Here is a 21165-nt window from a genome sequence, read left to right as displayed (position 1 = left end):
GTGAGAAACCCAGCTCTCTCCCCATTACAGGTGAGTGACCATCCCCAGCTGTCTCCATATCACAGGTGCGTGAAAGCCCCCAGCTCTTTCCCCTTCACAGGTGGGTGACAGCCCCCAGCTCTCGCCCCATCACAAGTGAGTGACAGCCCCCAGCTCTCTCCCCATCACAGGTGTGTGACCGATCCCAGCTGTCTCCATATCACAGGTGCGTGAAATCCCCCAACTCTCTCCCTTTCACAGGTGGGTGACGGCCCCTAGCTATCGCTCCAACACATGTATGTGACAGCCCCCATCTCTCTCCCCATGACAAGTGAGTGACAGCCCCCAGCTCTCTCCCCATCACAGGTGTGTGACCGTCCCCAGGTGTCTCCAAATCACAGGTGAGTGACAATGCCCAGCTCTCTCAGATTCACAGGTGTGTGACAGCCCCCAGCTCTCTCCCCATCACAGGTGAGTGACAGCCCCCAGCTCTCTCCCCATCACAGGTATCTGAGAGCCCCCAGCAGTCTCCACATCACAGGAGCTTAACAGCCCCCAACTCTCTCCCCATCACAGGTATGTCACAACGCCCATTGTCTCCACATCACAGGGATGTGACAACCACTAGCTGTCTCTGCAACATAGGTATGTGTGAGCCCCCAGCTCTCCCCCAATCACAGTAGTGTGACAGCCCCCATCTGTCTTAGCATTAAAAGTAAGTGACAATCCCCATCTCTCTCCCCATCAGAGGTGTGTGACAACCCCAAGCTCTCTCCCCATCACAGGTGTGTGACATCCCACAGCTCTCTCCCATTCACCGGTGAGTTACAGCCCCAAGCTCTCTCCCCATCACAGGTCTGTGACAGCCCCCAGCTGTCTCCACATCACAGTTGCCTGACAAACCCCAAGTCTCTCCCCATAACAGGTATGTGACAGCCCCCAGCTGTCTCCACATCACAGGTATGTGACAACGCCAAGCTCTCTCCTCGTCACAGGTGTGTGACCATCCCCAGCTGTCTCCATATCACAGGTGCGAGAAAGCCCCAGCTCTTTCCCCTTCACAGGTGGATGACAGCCCCCAGCTCTCGCCCCATCACAGTTGATTGACAGCCCCCATCTCTCTCCCCATCACAAGTGAGTGACAGCCACCAGCTCTCTCCCCATCACAGTTGTGTGACCGTCCCCAGCTCTCTATATCACAGGTGCGTGACAGCCTCCTACTCTCTCCCCATCACAGGTATGTCACAGCCCCCAGCTGTCTCCCCATTATAGGTATGTGATAGACCACAGCTGTCTCTATATCACAGGTATGTGACAAACACAAGCTCTTTCCCCATCATAGGTGTTTGACCGTCCCCAGCTCTCTCCATATCACAGGTGAGTGACAACGCCCAGCTCTCTCCCCTTCACAGGTGGATGACAGCCCCCAGCTCTCTCCCCATCACAGGTGAGTGGCGGCCCCCAGTTCTACCCGTCACAGGTATGTGACAGTCCCCATCTCTCTCCCCATCAAAACTGTGTGATAGCCCCCAGCTCTCTCCAGATCATAGGTGAGTGACAGACCCCAGCTATCTCCCAATCACAGGTATGTGACAACTCTCAGCTGTCTCCACATCACAGATGCCTGACAGCCCCCAACTTTCTCCCCATCACAAGTATGTGTTAGCCCTTAGCTGTCTCCACATCAGAGGTATGTGAAAGACACCAGCTGTCTCCGCATCACATGTATGTGACAGCCCCAGTTCTCTCCCCATCACAGGTGTTTGACAGTCCGCATGTCATTCCCCATCACAGGTGTGTGATAGCCGCGAGCTCTCTCCCCATTAGAGGTGAGTGACAGCCCCCAGCTCTCTCCCCATCACAGGTGTGTCAGTCCCCAGCTCTCTCCCCATCACAGGGGAGTGACAGTCCCTATCCCTTCCCCTTCTCAGGTATGTGAGAGACCCCACCTCTGTCCCCATCACAGGTGTTAGACAGTCCCCATCTCCCGTGCCATCACAGGTGTGTGACAGCCCCAAGCTCTCCCTCCATCACAGGTGTGTGACCGTCCCCATCTATCTCCATATCACAGGTGCGTGACAACGCCCAGCTCTCTCCCCTTCACAGGTGAGTGACAGCCCCCAGCTCTCTCCACATCACAGGTGAGTGACAGCCCCCAGCTCTCTCCCCATCACAGGTGAGTGACACCCCCCAGCTGTCTCCCCATCAGAGGTAGTTGACAGACCCCAGGTGTCACCGCATCACAGTTGCCTGGCAGACCCCAACTGTCTACCCATCACAGGTGTGTGACCGACCCCAGCTATCTCCATATCTCAGGTGCGTGACAGCCCCAGCTCGCTCCCCATCACAGGTGATTGACATACCTCATCTCTCTTCCCATCTCAGGTGAGTAACAGCCCTCAGCTCTCTCCCCATCACAAGTATGTGACAGCCCCCAGCTGTAACAGCATCACAGGTATGTGACAGTCCCCATCTCTCTCCCCATCACAGGTGTGTGACAGCCAGAAACTGTCTCCCCATCACAGGTGAGTGACGGCCCCCAGCTCTCTCCCAATTACAGGTATACGATATGCCCCAGCAGTCTCCACATCACAGGTATGTGACAACGACAAGCTCTCTCCCCATCAGAGGTGTGTGACCGTCCCCAGTTGTCTCCATATCACAGGTGCGTGAAAGCCCCCAGCTCTCTCCCCTTCACAGGTGGGTGACAGCCCCAAGCTCTCTCCTGATCACAGGTGAGTGACAGCCCCCAGCTCTCTCCCCATCACAAGTATGTGACAACCCCCAGCTGTAACAGCATCACAGGTATGTGACAGTCTCCATCTCTCTCCCCATCACAGGTGTGTGACAGCCAGAAACTGTCTCCCCATCACAGGTGAGTGACGGCCCCCAGCTCTCTCCCAATTACAGGTATATGATAGCCCCCAGCAGTCTCCACATCACAGGTATGTGACAACGACAAGCTCTCTCCCCATCAGAGGTGTGTGACATTCCACAGCTCTCTCCCCATCACTGGTTAGTTACAGCCCCCAACTCTCTCCCCATCACAGGTATGTGACAGCCCCCAGCTGTCTCCGCATCACAGGTGCATGACAAACCCCAAGTCTCTCCTCATCACAGGTATGTGACAGCCCCCAGCTCTCTCCCCACCACAGGTGAGAGACAGCCCCCATCTCTCTCCTCATTACAGGTGAGTGACAGCCCCCAGTTCTCTCCCCATCACAGGTGAGTTGCGGCCCCTGCTCTACCCGTCACAGTTACGTGACAGCCCCCTGCTGTCTCAGCGTCACAGGTATGTGACAGTCCCCATCTCTCTCCCCATCAAAGCTGTGTGATAGCCCCCAGCTCTCTCCACATCATAGGTGAGTGACAGACCCCAGCTTTCTCCCAATCACAGGTATGTGACAACTCCCATCTGTCTCCACATCACAGTTGCCTGAGAGCACCCAACATTCTCCCCATCACAGGTATGTGTTAGCCCTTAGCTGTCTCCACATCACAGGTATGTGAAAGACACCAGCTGTCTCCGCATCACAGGTATGTGACAGCCCCCAGGTCTCTCCCCATCACAGGTGTTTGACAGTCCGCATGTGTTTCCCCATCACAGGTTTGTGATAGCCGCGAGCTCTCTCCCCATTAGAGGTGAGTGACAGCCCTCAGCTCTCTCCCCATCACAGGTGTGTCAGTCCCCAGCTCTCTCCCCATCACACGTGCGTGACCGTCCCCAGTTGTCTCCATATCACAGGTGCGTGAAAGCCCCCAGCTCTTTCCCCTTCACAGGTGGGTGACAGCCCCCAGCTCTCGCCCCATCACAAGTGAGTGACAGCCCCCAGCTCTCTCCCCATCACAGGTGTGTGACCGATCCCAGATGTCTCCATATCACAGGTGCGTGAAAGCCCCCAACTCTCTCCCTTTCACAGGTGGGTGACGGCCCCTAGCTATCGCTCCAACACATGTATGTGACAGCCCCCATCTCTCTCCCCATGACAAGTGAGTGACAGCCCCCAGCTCTCTCCCCATCACAGGTGTGTGACCGTCCCCAGGTGTCTCCAAATCACAGGTGAGTGACAATGCCCAGCTCTCTCAGATTCACAGGTGAGTGACAGCCCCCAGCTCTCTCCCCATCACAGGTATCTGAGAGCCCCCAGCTGTCTCCACATCACAGGAGCCTAACAGCCCCCAACTCTCTCCCCATCACAGGTATGTCACAACGCCCATTGTCTCCACATCACAGGTATGTGACAACCACTAGGTGTCTATGCATCACAGGTATGGGTGAGCCCCAGCTCTCTCCCAATCACAGGTGTGCGACAGACCCCAGCTCTCTCCCCATCACAGGTGAGTGATAGACCCCAGCTTTTTCCCCATCACAGGTATGTGACAGCGCCCAGCTGATTCCGCATCACAGGAGCCTGACAGCCCCCAACTTTCTCCCCTTCACAGGTATGTGTCAACCCCCAGCTGTCTCCACATCACAGGTATGTGAAACACACCAGCTGTCTCCGCATCACAGGTATCTGACAGCCCCCAGCTCTCTCCCCATCACAGGTGTTTGACAGTCCCCTACTCTCTCCCCATCACATGTTTGTGACAGACCCCAGCTCTCTCCACATTACAAGTGAGTTACAGCCCCCAGCTCTCTCCCCATCACAGGTGTGTGACCGATCCCAGATGTCTCCATATCACAGGTGCGTGAAAGCCCCCAACTCTCTCCCTTTCACAGGTGGGTGACGGCCCCTAGCTATCGCTCCAACACATGTATGTGACAGCCCCCATCTCTCTCCCCATGACAAGTGAGTGACAGCCCCCAGCTCTCTCCCCATCACAGGTGTGTGACCGTCCCCAGGTGTCTCCAAATCACAGGTGAGTGACAATGCCCAGCTCTCTCAGATTCACAGGTGTGTGACAGCCCCCAGCTCTCTCCCCATCACAGGTGAGTGACAGCCCCCAGCTCTCTCCCCATCACAGGTATCTGAGAGCCCCCAGCTGTCTCCACATCACAGGAGCCTAACAGCCCCCAACTCTCTCCCCATCACAGGTATGTCACAACGCCCATTGTCTCCACATCACAGGTATGTGACAACCACTAGGTGTCTACGCATCACAGGTATGGGTGAGCCCCAGCTCTCTCCCAATCACAGGTGTGCGACAGACCCCAGCTCTCTCCCCATCACAGGTGGATGACAGCCCCCAGCTCTCGCCCCATCACAGTTGATTGACAGCCCCCATCTCTCTCCCCATCACAAGTGAGTGACAGCCACCAGCTCTCTCCCCATCACAGTTGTGTGACCGTCGCCAGCTGTCTCTATATCACAGGTGCGTGACAGCCTCCTACTCTTTCCCCATCACAGGTATGTCACAGCCCCCAGCTGTCTCCCCATTATAGGTATGTGATAGACCACAGCTGTCTCTATATCACAGGTATGTGACAAACCCAAGCTCTCTCCCCATCACAGGTGTTTGACCGTCCCCAGCTCTCTCCATATCACAGGTGAGTGACAACGCCCAGCTTTCTCCTCTTCATAGGAGGATGACAGCCCCCAGCTCTCTCCCCATCACAGGTGAGAGACAGCCCCCATCTCTCTCCTCATTACAGGTGAGTGACAGCCCCCAGCTCTCTCCCCATCACAGGTGAGTGGCGGCCCCCAGCTCTACCCGTCACAGTTATGTGACAGCCCCCTGCTGTCTCAGCGTCACAGGTATGTGACAGTCCCCATCTCTCTCCCCATCAAAGCTGTGTGATAGCCCCCAGCTCTCTCCACATCATAGGTGAGTGACAGACCGCAGCTTTCTCCCAATCACAGGTATGTGACAACTCCCATCTGTCTCCACATCACAGATGCCTGATTGCAGCCAACTTTCTCCCCATCACAGGTATGTGTTAGCCCTTAGCTGTCTCCACATCAGAGGTATGTGAAAGACACCAGCTGTCTCCGCATCACAGGTATGTGACAGCCCCCAGGGCTCTCCCCATCACAGGTGTTTGACAGTCCGCATGTCTTTCCCCATCACAGGTGTGTGATAGCCGCGAGCTCTCTCCCCTTTAGAGGTGATTGACAGCCCCCAGCTCTCTCCCCATCACAGGTGTGTCAGTCCCCAGCTCACTCCCCATCACAGGGGAGTGACATTCCCCATCCCTTCCCCTTCACAGGTGTGTGACAGCCCCCAGCTCTCTCCTGATCACAGGTAAGTGACAGCCCCCAGCTCTCTCCACATCACAGGTGTGTGACAGACCCCAGCTGTGTCCGCATCACAGGTGCCTGAAAGCCCCCAACTATCTCCCCATCAGAGGTATGTGGCAGCCCCCACTTGTCTCAACATCACAGGTATGTGACAGACCCCAGCTCTCTCCCCATCACAGGTGTTTGACAGTCCCCATCTCCCGCGCCATCACAGGTGTGTGACAGCCCCCAGCTCTCCCTCCATCACCGGTGTGTGACCGTCCCCATCTATCTCCATATCACAGGTGCGTGACAACGCCAAGCTCGCTCTCTTTCACAGGTGGGTGACGGCCCCTGGTTATCGCTCCAACACATGTATGTGACAGCCCCCATCTATCTCCCCATCACAAGTGAGTGACAGCCTCCAGCTCTCTCTCCATCACAGGTGTGTGACCGTCCCCAGGTGTCTCCATATCACAGGTGAGTGACAATGTCCAGCTCTCTCCCATTCACAGGTGTGTGACAGCCACCAGCTCTCGCGCCATCACAGGTGAGTGACAGCCCCCAGCTCTCTCCCCATCACAGGTGTCTGAGAGACCTTAGCTGTCTCCGCATCAAAGGAGCCTAACAGCCCCCACCTCTCTCCCCATCACAGGTATGTCACAACGCCCATTGTCTCCACATCACAGGTATGTGACAACCACTAGCTGTCTACGCATCACAGGTATATGTGAGCCCCAGCTCTCTCCCCATCATAGGGGAGTGACAACCCCCAGCTCTCTCCCCATCACAGGTGTGCGACAGACCCCAGCTCTCTCCCCATCACAGGTGAGTGGTAGGCCCCAGCTTTCTCCCCATCACAGGTATGTGACAGCCCCCAGCTGATTCCGCATCACAAGAGCCTGACAGCCCCCAACTTTTTCCCCATCACAGGTATGTGTCAGCCCCCAGCTGTCTCCACATCACAGGTATGTGAAACACACCAGCTGTCTCCGCATCACAGGTATCTGACAGCCCCCAGGTCTCTCCCCATCACAGGTGTTTGACAGTCCCCATCTCTTTCCCCATCACAGGTGTGTGAAAGACCCCAGCTCTCTCCCCATTTCAGGTGAGCAAGAGATCCCAGCTCTCTCCCCATCACAGGTATATGAGAGCCCCCAATTTTCTCCGCATCACAGGACCATAACAGCCCCCAACTCTCTCCCCATCACATGTATATCACAACCCCCATTGTCTCCACATCACAGGGATGTGACAACCACTAGCTGTCTCTGCATCATAGGTATGTGTGAGCCCCCGGCTCTCTCCCCATCCCTGGGAAGTGAGAGCCCCCAGCTGTCTCCCAATCACAGCAGTGTGACAGCCCACAGCTGTCTTAGCATTACAAGTAAGGGACAATCCCCATCTCTCTCCCCATAACAGTGTGTGACAACCCCAAGCTCGCTCCCCATATCAGGTGTGTGACATTCCACAGCTCTCTCCCCATCACTGGTTAGTTACAGCCCCCAGCTCTCTCCCCATCACAGGTATGTGACAGCCCCCAGCTGTCTCCGCATCACAGGTGCATGACAAACCCCAAGTCTCTCCTCATCACAGGTATGTGACAGCCCCCAGCTCTCTCCCCATCACAGGTGAGAGACAGCCCCCATCTCTCTCCTCATTACAGGTGAGTGACAGCCCCCAGCTCTCTCCCCATCACAGGTGAGTTGCGGCCCCTGCTCTACCCGTCACAGTTACGTGACAGCCCCCAGCTGTCTCAGCGTCACAGGTATGTGACAGTCCCCATCTCTCTCCCCATCAAAGCTGTGTGATAGCCCCCAGCTCTCTCCACATCATAGGTGAGTGACAGACCGCAGCTTTCTCCCAATCACAGGTATGTGACAACTCCCATCTGTCTCCACATCACAGATGCCTGAGAGCACCCAACTTTCTCCCCATCACAGGTATGTGTTAGCCCTTAGCTGTCTCCACATCACAGGTATGTGAAAGACACCAGCTGTCTCCACATCACAGGTATGTCACAGCCCCCAGGTCTCTCCCCATCACAGGTGTTTGACAGTCCGCATGTGTTTCCCCATCACAGGTTTGTGATAGCCGCGAGCTCTCTCCCCATTAGAGGTGAGTGACAGCCCTCAGCTCTCTCCCCATCACAGGTGTGTCAGTCCCCAGCTCTCTCCCCATCACACGTGCGTGACCGTCCCCAGTTGTCTCCATATCACAGGTGCGTGAAAGCCCCCAGCTCTTTCCCCTTCACAGGGCGGTGACAGCCCCCAGCTCTCGCCCCATCACAAGTGAGTGACAGCCCCCAGCTCTCTCCCCATCACAGGTGTGTGACCGATCCCAGATGTCTCCATATCACAGGTGCGTGAAAGCCCCCAACTCTCTCCCTTTCACAGGTGGGTGACGGCCCCTAGCTATCGCTCCAACACATGTATGTGACAGCCCCCATCTCTCTCCCCATGACAAGTGAGTGACAGCCCCCAGCTCTCTCCCCATCACAGGTGTGTGACCGTCCCCAGGTGTCTCCAAATCACAGGTGAGTGACAATGCCCAGCTCTCTCAGATTCACAGGTGAGTGACAGCCCCCAGCTCTCTCCCCATCACAGGTATCTGAGAGCCCCCAGCTGTCTCCACATCACAGGAGCCTAACAGCCCCCAACTCTCTCCCCATCACAGGTATGTCACAACGCCCATTGTCTCCACATCACAGGTATGTGACAACCACTAGGTGTCTATGCATCACAGGTATGGGTGAGCCCCAGCTCTCTCCCAATCACAGGTGTGCGACAGACCCCAGCTCTCTCCCCATCACAGGTGAGTGATAGACCCCAGCTTTTTCCCCATCACAGGTATGTGACAGCGCCCAGCTGATTCCGCATCACAGGAGCCTGACAGCCCCCAACTTTCTCCCCTTCACAGGTATGTGTCAACCCCCAGCTGTCTCCACATCACAGGTATGTGAAACACACCAGCTGTCTCCGCATCACAGGTGTCTGACAGCCCCCAGCTCTCTCCCCATCACAGGTGTTTGACAGTCCCCTACTCTCTCCCCATCACATGTTTGTGACAGACCCCAGCTCTCTCCACATTACAAGTGAGTTACAGCCCCATGCTCTCTCCCCATCTCAGGTGTGTGACAGCCCTCAGCTGTCTCCCCATCACAGGTGAGTGACAGCCTACAGCTTTCTCCCCATCAGAGGTGTCTGCAGCCCCCAATTCTCTCCCCATCACAGGTGTGTGTTAGCCCCCAGCTCTCTCCCCATCACAGGTGAGTGACAGCCCCCAGCTCTCTCCCCATCACAGGTATGTGACAACGCCAAGCTCTCCCCTCGTCACAGGTGTGTGACCATCCCCAGCTGTCTCCATATCACAGGTGAGTGACAGCCCCAAGCTCTCTCCACATCACTTTTGTGTGACCGCCCCCAGCACTCTCCCCATCACAGGTGTTTGACAGTCCCCATCTCTCTCCCAAACACAGGTCTGTGAAGGTACCCAGCTCTCTCCCCATCACAGGTGTATAACAGCCCCCATCTCTCTCCCCATTACAGGTGAGTGACAGCCCACAGCTATCTCCCAATCACTGGTATGTGACAGCCCCAAGCTGTCTCCGCATCACAGGTGCGTGACAGCCCCCAGCTCTCTCCCTATCACAGGTATGTGACAGCCCCCAGCTCTCTCCCCATCACAGGTGAGAGACAGCCCAAATCTCTCCTCCCATCACAGGTGAGTAACAGCCCCCAGCTCTCTCCCCATCACAGGTATGTGACAGCACCCAGCTCTCTCCATATCATAGGTGTTTGACAGTCCCCATCTCTCTCCCCATCACAGGTGAGTGACAGCCCCCAGCTCTCTCCCCATGATAGATATGTGACAACCCACAGCTGTCTCCGCCTCACAGGTGAGTGACAGCCCCCAACTCTCTCCCCATCACAAGTATGTGACAGCCCCCAACTGTCTCCCCATTATAGGTATGTGATAGACCCCAGCTGTCTCCACATCACATGTGTATGACAAGCTCATGGTCTCTCCCCATCACAGGTGTGTGCCGTCCCCAGCTGTCTCCATATGACAGGTGCGTGACAACGCCCAACTCTTTCCCCTTCACAGGTGAGAGACAGCCCCCATCTCTCTCCCCATTACAGGTGAGTGACAGCCCCCAGCTCTCTACCCATCACAGGTATCTGACAGCCCCCAGCTGTCTACGCATCACAGGAGCCTGACCGCCCCCAACTCTCTCCCCATCACAGGTATGTGACAACCCCTAGCTTTCTCCCCATAACAGGTATGTGACAGCCCCCACCTGTCTCCACATCACAGGTATGTTATAGCCCCCAGCTGTCTCCACATCACAGGTATGAAACAGCCCCCAGCTCTCTCCGCATCACAGGTATGTGACAGCCCCCAGCTCTCTCCCTATCATAGGTGTTTGACAGTCCCCAGGTCTCTACCCATCACAGCTGTGTGACAGCCCCCAGCTCTCTCCCCATCACAGGTGAGTGACAGCCCCCAGCTGTCTCCGCATCACAGTTATGTGACAGCCCCCAGCTCTCTCCGTATCACAGGTGCCTGACAGCCCCCAACTCTCTCCCCATCATAGGTATGTGACAGCCCCCAGCTGTCTCCCCATCAAAGGTATGTGACAGGCCCCATCTGTCTCCGCGTCACAGGTCCCTGACAGCCCCCAACTTTCTCCCCATCACAGGTATGTGACAGCCCCCAGCTGTCTCCACATCACAGGTGTGTGACCGTCCCCAGCTGTCTCCATATCACAGGTGTGTGACACCCCCCAGCCCTCTCCCCTTCTCATTTGGGTGACAGCCCTCAGCTCTCTACCCATCACTGGTATGTGACAACCCCAAGCTGTCTCCACATCACAGGTGCGTGACAGCCCTCAGCTCTCTCCCCATCACAGGTAGGTGGCAGTCCCCATCTCTCTCCCCATCACAGGTGAGTCACAGCCCCCACGTCTCTCCCCATCACAGGTGAGTCACAGCCCCCACCTCTCTCCCCATCACCGGTGAGTCACAGCCCCCAGCTGTCTCCCAATCACAGGTATGTGACAGCCCCCAGCTGTCTCTGCACCACAGGTGCCTGACAGCCCCCAACTCTCTCCCCATCACAGGTACGTGACAGCCCCCAGTCGTCTCTACATCAGAGGTATGTGACTGCCCCCAACTGTCTCCCCATCACAGGTATGTCACAGCCCCCAGCTGTCTTCCCGTCACAGGGGTGTGACAGCCCCCAGCTCTCTCCCTATCACAGGTGTGTGACAGCCCCCCTTCTCTTCTGGCCACCACTCCCCCATTTGGCCACAGCCTCCTCCTTCCCGATTCCCCACAAAATCCTCACATCTATTCTCTTTACCCTGGGACCCATACTTCCCCCATGTAAGGCATAGTCACAGCCAAGCCTTGTTCTCGAGAACAGAGGCTTCGCTGGGCTGCTAAGCTCCGTGCTCTTCTACAGAACATACCTTCCATGGATTCTGTCTCTACATGGCTTTGTGTCCTTGATCCTGTCACTAGATCCCTTAGGATCTCAGACCGCTGTCCTACAAAACTAGACCAGACCCAATGCCCTCTAAAGCCCCTTCTATTTCTGAGACCAGTATTCTATGTGTTTTCTCCACAGTAGTCTCCCCCGGTCCTCTCTGTGACCCTTTTGTGTACCGTGTGAAGGTTCAGGGTCATACAGGTGTTCTGTTGTTCCTCCCTCTGCATCTTCAGGTGAGGCCACACACCTGTGTCTTGTCGACACCTCCCCCGAAAGGTTTCCCTGTCTTTGTCCTCTCCTATATGAAGGTCATGAATGAATCACCAATCCCCAAATTCCCTGGCAAATGCTGGTGCTATCAGACAGAGCCTGTGAAAACAGCCTAAATCAAGCCTGTGCTTTGCAGAAGAGATTTCCGACTTAACCATGCAGATTGCAGAAATGAGCAAGAATCTTCAGGAATTGGAGAAGACCAGGAAGCGAGTGCAGCAAGAAAAGTCAGACCTCCAGGCTGCCCTGGAAGAGGTGGAGGCACGTGTCTGAGATGTGAAGGAGGGCGGGGCGCTGAGGAAGGGGACTAGACCACCCCCAGGGGCCCTTCCTGCAGGAGGCACTGGGGCTCCAATGGGAAGAATCCAGCCCCACCCCCACCCTGGGGGGGACCAGCTGCTCTCTGCTGCCTCGCCTCATGAGTGTTCTCTAGTCCATCGTATTTCTCCTATTGAATAAATAAACTTGTTCATTATGTCCTCAACGTCTTCCTCTCAGAAAGCAAGAACTCAATCACCAAACATCCTGAGAGCCAGCTCAGAATCCCTTAGTTTTAACAGAGAGTTATACAAGGTCATCTTTGGCTGCTGGGAATTCTGTGTGGTCCCAAGAGTGCAGGATCCTGATGCTATCACCAGCTGTGGCCAGTGAGGGGCGGATGCTTAAGAGGGTCTAGGGAAATTTGCACTATGCAGGATAACAGGAGAGCAATTCCTCTGTCTTTCTCTGTCTTTTTTGAGCAGAGGTTGGCTCCTGACTTATGGTCACTATTTAAAAAGACACAGTAATCAAAATTTTTATTAATTGAAAACGATGCTCTGTCCTTCTCAAGACATAAAATTGTTAACAACAAAGCTTCAATTCTAGTTTCATTACTAGTAACAATTTGGGAGCAAACTGTTTGACCTTTTTGAGTACTGTTCTATTTATTTGTAAAATGAGCCTAATAATACCCTTTTTATCCTAATGGGGATGAAAAACCTCATTCAAGAAGGTGGCTGCCCCCAGCAATCCCAATCACTCCTTTACTTTTATCAGGGTTCCTTGAAGCATGAAGAGGGCAAGATTTTGCGTGTCCAGCTAGAGTTGAACCAGCTGAAATCTGAGCTTGACCGCAAGATCACTGAGAAGGAAGAAGAAATCGAGCAGCTGAAAAGAAAGAGCCAGTGGGCAGCAAAGGCCATGCAAAGCGTGCTGGATGCTGAGATCTGGAGCCGGAATGTTGCTCTGAGGCTGAAGAAGAAGATGGAGAGAGACCTCCGTGAGATGGAGATTCAGCTGGGCCACTCCAACCGCCAGGTGGCAGAGACCCAGAAACACCTGTGCTCAGTCCAGAGCCAGCTCAAGGTGAGTGCACGGCCCCTGGAGGACCTGGCGGGACCTCAGCCTGCCCTGGGCTCCGGTCTCACGACTGGTTTCTCGTGAACGACTCCCAGCTGCATCTGGATGACGCCCTGAGGAGCAGCGAGGACCACAAGGAGCAGCTGGCCCTCGTGGAGCGCAGGAATGGCCTCTTGCTGGAGGAGCCGGAGGAGAGGAAGGTGGCCCTGGCACGGACGGAGCGCACCCGCAAGCTGGCGGAGCACGAGCTGCTGGAGGCCAGCGACCGCGTGCAGCTCCTTCACTCCCACGTGTGTCCGTCCTCACTCCACTCTGGGTCCACCCTGGAGGCAGGCAGGACCCAGGCTTGATGGAGAGGAGTTCCCACCGCTCCTTCCAGGCTAGCGGTCAAGACAAACTTTCATTAGGCCTAGTTCTTGGAATAACTTGGGCTCTAGATGGACAGATTGCTGAGCTTTCTTTTATCTGAAGATAAAAGATCATGGGGAAATCAGAGCAAGGCATGACAAATTATTGCATAAAAGGGCTGGAAAAGGCTTCACAGAGGCAGTAACATTTAAGCTGCAAGCTTAGAAAATTAGGATTGTCTTTTGAAATAATTACTTTTAGGAAAGTTCAAGAATTCCTTGTTTCATTTCTTATTTTTTTGGACCACACCACATGGCATATGGGATCTTAGTTCCCCAACCAGAGATTGAACCCGCGCCCCGCGCGGTGGAAACACAAAGCCCTAATCACTGGACTGCCAGGGAATTCCCCCAAAATTCCTTGCTTTAAAAACTATTTTTTGAATTAGCCAAAAAACTAGAAGAATACCAACCATATTGTTAGCATTTTGGGATCTCCTATTCTAGGCTCTTGTGTCTATACATAAATATGATATTTTTTGTAAACGTGATCAATCCTTTTGCAACTTTTTTTCATTTAACAACGTCTTGTGAACATATTTCTATATTTTAAAATAGTTTTCTATGATGCAGTTTTTTAATGGCAGAAAAGCAGTCCATTTTAGTTGTGTATTATGGCACATTTATTTAATCAGTCTTCTACGGTTGGATATTTTTAGACTGTTCCCAATAAAAATGTTTATGATTAGAAGATTGTATGACTAACTTCTTCATAACTAAATTTTCACATATATCCATGATTACTATTTCCTTAATATTCCTAAAAGTCAGTAAATTCCTGGAAGTATATATTCATGGTCAAAACAGCAAAGACATTTATGATATGTTGTAAATTGGTCTTTAACAAAGTTGTCCCAATTTTTACTCCCATGGGGAAAATAAGTGAGAGTGCTTAGCTATTATTTTTTTTTTTAATCTTCACCGATTTTATGGTTGAAAATGCCTCATTTTAAAAAATTCTTATTTCTTTGATTACTAATGAGGTGGAACATTTTGTCGTATTTGTTGGCTATTTGTATTTCTTCTGGTGTGTCTTAGCTATTTGTACTTTTGCCCTTTTTTCTTAATGATTTGTCTTTTTTACATATTAAGGAAGGAACTATTTTTTCAGTAATGCACATTGCAAATGTTTCCTCGTTTGTCATCATCCTACCAACTCTGTACAATGTTTTGATCATGAGAATTATTTTTCATTTCACATAGTTATGTCAACCATTTCCTTGTTCCAGCACCTTTAACTAAATAATTTATCCTTCCTCAAATATTTGAATGTCCACATTTATCATTTACTCAATTCTTTTATGTACAATTCTCGGGCCTGTTTTGGGATATCTGTCTATCAAAAATGAAAGTCTCTTTAATTTTTTTTCACCTGTGTGAAAAATAAGAAATGGAACGTTCTCGAGCTTGACTTCTTTCCCCACCCAACCCTCTCCCTTCCAATCGTTGTAAGTGTCCAAATGTAGCCCGAACCTCTTATCTAATTTTTCTTGTAGAACACGTGCCTGATAAATACCAAGAAAAAACTGGAAGCTGACATAGCCCAATGCCAGGCAGAGGTGGAGAAGTCTATCCAGGAGTCCAAAAATGCAGAGGAGAAGGCCAAGAAGGATGTCAAGGATGTGCGCTCCATTCTTTCTTATCAGAGATGCTGTCTGGAGATAAGAAAGGGGCTTCTACGCCGCCCCTTTGGGACCTGCAAGTAGGTTTCCTCTCCTCACCCCTGCATTCAGTCAGTGGTGGCTTCCCGGAGAGACGGAAGGAGACGGAGCCTCAGCAGAGGCAAAGTGGGAGGGGAACCATGCAGCATCAGCGGTGGCTGCGGCAAGGAGGAAAGCATCAGCGTGCCTAGTACCAGCCTCACAGCACCCTCCGTGTGCCCGCATAGGAGGGGTGGGTGGCCCACTGATGCCTCTTGTGAACTTAACCAGGCGGCCATGATGGCCGAGGAGCTGACAGAGAAGGAGCAGGACACCAGCGCCCACCTGGAGCGGATGAAGAAGAACCTGGAGCAGACGGTGAAGGACCTGAAGCACCGCCTGGACGAGGCTGAGCAGCTGGCTCTGAAGGGTGGCAAGAAGTACATCCAGAAGCTGGAGGCCAGGGTGGGTCTCTCAATCTCTCTGAATCCGGAAAGTGAAAACGGCACTCCCCGATCCTTCTCTCTTCTTGTATATTGACTCCCATCCTTATCCTGTGGCTGGGGACAGCCACCCAATATCGTCAGTAGGTCCTGAGGTAATTAACATCCCCCAAGACTGACTATATAAGTATCTTTCTTGATTGTAGGTACGTGAGCTTGAAGGAGAGGTAGGTTGAAAGTGAGCAGAAACGTAATGCTGAGGCTGTTAAAGGTTTGCGGAAACACGAGAGAAGAGTAAAGGAACTCACCTACCAGGTAAGGGGAAGAGCTTTCTAGAATATCCAGACTTCCTGCACAAAGGGAAATTGAAAACCTGGTGACTATGTGGTACTCACAAACAGCTACATGTTAACTCGATATACATAAGGGGCAAATGACACAATCACCTATCACAGACCCTTTCCTAAGCTAGGAAAATCAGGAAGGCCTTTAGAAAATCGTGTAAGTGAGGAAAGAATACAGGTTTCAAAGACAGATAAACTGGTATTAGTCCTAGTTTGGCCTCTTACTTTTTAAACTCGGATAGGTTACCTAACACTCTCAACCTTAATTCATCACCTGTAAAATAGAATAAAAACATCTACTCACCAGAGTAGGGAGGTAAGGATTAGAGACGTGTATAACTCTCCAATATAGTGCCTGCACACAGTGGACATTTAACAAGAGTGGCTACTGTTAATACTATGAAGGAAGCCTCAGAGTTGACCACATTTACCCCAGGCCCACCTGCCATCATATCAAAGTGATTTACTTCACCACCTGTAGTGGGTTGATTTTGTTGGATTCAATGCAGACCATTTTTTTCAAACTTCCAGACTGAGGAAGACCGCAAGAATGTTCTCAGGCTGCAAGACCTGGTAGATAAATTACAGGCAAAGGTGAAATCATACAAGAGACAAGCTGAGGAGGCTGTAAGTATCTTTAAGCCCTTGAGGGAAGAAGAAAACTTCGTTGGGGGTAGAAAGTATATTAAGAGAATGTGTTAATGAGAAAGAAAGAGACCAAGTAAGAATATGTCATTCTTATTTTAAGAGAGAGGATATAAATATGAATTTACCCCCAAATCCTAATTATAGAATAAGACCTCAAGACGAGATATTTTTATTATTAAGCAATTTGTAGGGGTTGGGGGAAAAAAAGAAAATTCCAAATAACCCACCTTACTTGATAGCTGCAAAGAATATCCAGCAGAAAATCTAACACCATGATAAATATCCCTCTCCCTCTAGAAATGCACAAAATCAATTGTTCCCAAAAGCCAAACAGAAATCTTTTACCCCAGCTGACTCCTTCCCTCACTACCACTGTCATCAGCAGGGACTTATCCCTGCACATTCGCTGTAGCAAATTAGGATGTGTTGGGAGATTCTCCAGCTTCACTTTTCCTGGTTGTTCCCCACTCTTCCAGACACAATGTAGTGGGTAAGAGGTAAGAAAAGGGAACACGAAAGGGAGAGGCACGAATGGTAGTAAGTGCAACCAACAAAGGGCATAATTTCTTCCTATCCCCATCCCCCCACCCGCAGCGTCTCTGTATACCAGAGTTAAAATATATGGCAAAAACACTTCAACTGGGATTTTCCCAAAGTCAGAATTTGACCTTACATTTACTGTCTAACCTCTGTGAGCGAGCGCACATGGGTCTCTTCCTCCTTTCCACTCAGTCCATACATCGTAAATAGGCTGCACGTATACATGGGTTTGACATAATGAGCTCGTCTCTTCCATTTCAAACTATTTCTTCTTTCATTCTTTAGAGTAAAAAATGTAACTGAAGTTACAAGTTCTGTCTGGATTTGAAATCAGATATGACAAACAAACCGTAAGAAGGAAATATCTGAGTTGAGGAAATAATCCTGTTTGTGACAAGTGCAATGAGAACCACAAAGTCTAACTCTCACAACTTTATTCTTAGGAGGAACAATCCAATGCTAATCTTGACAAATTCTGCAAGCTCCAGCACGAGCTGGAGGAGGCCGAGGAACGGGCTGACATTGCCGAGTCCCAGGTCAACAAGCTGCGGGTGAAGAGCCGGGAGATTCACACACAAGTCAGTGCAGAGTGAACACATCTGCCTAATGCTGCCAAGGGGCTGAAGAAATGCACAAAATGTGCCATTTTGGGTCACTTGCTTTGTGATGTTTTTCTCCTCATGTTGAATAAATAAAAACTACAGTGAACTGATAAACTGAACCAGACTCATTTACTTCCAAAATTACTTATTCTCAAACACAGTTCTCACCTAGCTATTATTATTCTAACATTATATATGGCTTTGTGGAACATTCAATATCTGTACCTCCCTCACCACCCCGCATCCCCTTTCCCATCTCCAGCTCCACCACACACACACACAATTACCTTTTACTGGACGTAATTTTATTAAGTCTCTCTAGACTGTTACAAATGACTAAGGAAACCACTCACTGAGGTTACGCCTTCAGACAGGACACACTCATGCACCCACTCCGCAGGTGGTTACTGAGCATCTACTATGCGCCGGGCCCTGCTCTCAGTACTATGGGAATAGCAGTGAACAAAGCATAGTTCCCTCCCTCTGGGAACTTATATTCTGCAAGGAAAGAAAGGCAGTCAACAAATAAGAAGCTGTGTCTACTATAGTTAAAATAGATAATCAACAAGAACCTAGTGTATAGCACAGGGAACTCGGCTCAGTATTCTGTAATAACCTAAACGGGAAAAGAATTTGAAAAAGAATGGATACTTGTATGGGTATAAGTGAATCACTCGGCTGTACACCTGTAACTAACACATCATTGTTAATCAACTACACTCCAACATAAAATTTTTGTAAAAAGATCTACAAAAAAAATAAGAAGCTGCGTAATGTGTCAGGTAAGTGCTCATGAGAAATAAAAAAAGTAAGAGGGAGGCAGTTAGTACTATGTAGAGAGGAGTCAAGCAAGGCCTCTCTAAGAAAAACACATTTGAGCTGAGACCTGAAGGAAGCAAGAGTATTCCAGGCAGAGGGAACAAAAGAAAGTGCAAAGGCCCTGAGGCAGGGGCAGTTTGGCATGGCCCAGGGACAGGAAGGAGGCCAGCAGGGCTAGAGGAGAATGAGCAAGATAGTCACGGCATAAGAGAGGAACCTGGGACCCCAGGGATCATGTAGGGCTTCAGGGCCACCTGAGGACTTTTCTCTTCACTCAGAGTGAGATGGGAAGTCTTTGGAGTGTTTTGAGCAGAGGAGTGATATTAACACACATTTTAAAAGAATCACTCTGGGGACTTCCCTGGTGACGCAGTGGTTGAGAATCTGCCTGCCAATGCAGGGGACACGGGTTCGAGCCCTGGTCCTGGAAGATCCCACATGCCGCGGAGCAACTAAGCCCATGCACCACAACTACTAAGCCTGTGCTCTAGAGCCTGCAAGCCACAACTACTGAGCCCGCATGCTGCAACTACTGAAGCCCTCACACCTAGGGCCCGTGCTCCACAACAAGAGAAGCCACCGCAATGAGAAGCCTCTGCACCGCAAGGGAGAGTAGCCCCCTCTTGCCGCAACTACAGAAAGCCCGTGCGCAGCAAAGAAGACCCAACACAGCCAAAATGAATAAATAAATAAGTCTTTAAAAAAAAAAAAAAAGAATCACTCTGCTGCATTGAGAATACACTGAAGGGGGCAGAGGTCGAAACTGTGAGACCAGTTAGGAGCCTACTGCAAAATAAAAGATAAAAAATGACAGTGGCTTAGACCAGAGAGATAGGCACTGGGAGATGACGAGAAGCAGATGGATTCTAGATGTACTGTGAAGGTGGCGCACATAGGGTTTTCTGACAGATTGGATGGATGAGTGGGTGAGAGAGAGAGAGAGAGAGAGAGAGAGAAAGGACTTATGAAAAGAGGAAGGATAAAACAAGATAGATTTAGTGCAGTATAAACATGAGGAGTTTGGTATCTAGAAAGAGAGGAAGCAGTAGAACAAAAATGCAATCTAGACAAAAATTGTACTTTATGCACTCCTGTCCCTCTTCCACCTTCTACCATCCACACTCCCTTGCCTCCCAACCCCTATCAGCCTCACTCCTTTACAGTATAAACTGCACAGGCCTCAATCGCAAAAATGTCTAAAATTAATAACAGTTTAAAACAAAAAAATTCAAAATACTCTCCTAAATTAAATTTTGGATCAAAGAGGAAACCACAAGTAGAATCACAAAAACTTCTAGAAGTAAACATAAGAGTAAATCTTTGTGACCTTGGTTTACACAAAGATTTCTTAGATGCCAACACCAAAAGCACAAGCCATGAGAGAAAAAATTGATAAACTGGATTTCATCAAAATTCAGTTTCTGCACTTTGAAAAACACTGTTAAACAGAATGAAAGGACAAGCCACCGACTGAGAAAAAGTATTTGCAAATTATACCCCTGATAAAGGACTTGTGTCTAGAATACATACAGAAATCTATATCTTCACTAAAAAGAAAACAAATCACCCAATTTTTAAAGAACCAAAAGATTTAAACAAACATTTCACCAAAGAAGATATACACAGAGCACATGAAAAATGCTCATCATGAATCATTAGGGGACTAATAATTAAAACATAATGAGATATCACAACACACCTATTACAATGACTAAAAGTCCAAGTGTTGGCCAAGAGGTGGAGGTACTGGACCTCTCACACCAGCTAGTGGTCATGTAAAACAGCATAACCATTTTGGAAAATAGTTTGGCAGTCTCTTAAAAAGTTAAGAAATTACCCATTTGTTCCAGTCGTTCCACTTCTAGGTATTTACTCAAGAGAAATGAAAACGTATGTCCACACAAATATTCACAGCATATTTATCTGTAATAGCCCCAAACTGAAAACCACCCAAATGGCCATTAACAGGTGAATGGATAAACACATTATGGTAAATCCATATAATGTAATACTACAAAATGATAAAAAATAAACTATTGGGCTTCCCTGGTGGCGCAGTGGTTAAGAATCCGCCTGCCAATGTAGGGGACACGGGTTCGAGCCCTGGTCCAGGAAGATCCCACATGACGTGGAGCAACTAAGTCCATGCACCACAACTACTGAGCCTGCGCTCTAGAGCCCGAGAGCCACAACTACTGAAGCCCACGCACCTAGAGCCCGTGCTCCACAACAAGAGAAGCCACCGCAATGAGAAGCCCGCACACCGCAACGAAGAGTAGCCTCAGCTCGCCGCAACCAGAGAAAAGCCCGCCCGCGGCAACGAAGACCAAATGCAGCCAGAAACAATAAATAAATAAAATAATAAAATAATTTTTTTTAAAAATGATAAAAATAAACTATTAACACACACAAAAACATGGATGGATCTCAAAATAATAATGCTGATGGAAAGTAGCCAGACCAAAAAAGTGTAGACTC

General features: G+C 50.6%; 1 protein-coding gene across 1 annotated transcript in view; it reads left to right on the top strand.

The window, feature by feature from the left end:
- LOC132350460 (myosin-13-like) overlaps positions 1-17859 on the top strand; it is a 113967-nt gene extending 96108 nt beyond the window's left edge. The window contains 9 exon segments of the mRNA XM_059899645.1: positions 12040-12164; positions 12942-13250; positions 13331-13534; positions 15148-15273; positions 15583-15756; positions 15941-15964; positions 15966-16049; positions 16610-16705; positions 17710-17859. Coding sequence (XP_059755628.1) covers positions 12040-12164; positions 12942-13250; positions 13331-13534; positions 15148-15273; positions 15583-15756; positions 15941-15964; positions 15966-16049; positions 16610-16705; positions 17710-17859 — 1292 coding nt within the window.
- The last annotated feature ends 3306 nt before the right edge of the window (positions 17860-21165 follow it).

The sequence above is a fragment of the Balaenoptera ricei genome, chromosome 16, assembly GCF_028023285.1.
Source record: "Balaenoptera ricei isolate mBalRic1 chromosome 16, mBalRic1.hap2, whole genome shotgun sequence".
Lineage (NCBI taxonomy): Eukaryota > Metazoa > Chordata > Mammalia > Artiodactyla > Balaenopteridae > Balaenoptera > Balaenoptera ricei.
The sequence above is the reverse complement of the archived record's forward strand: the minus strand, read 5'-3'. Positions and strand labels throughout refer to the sequence as shown.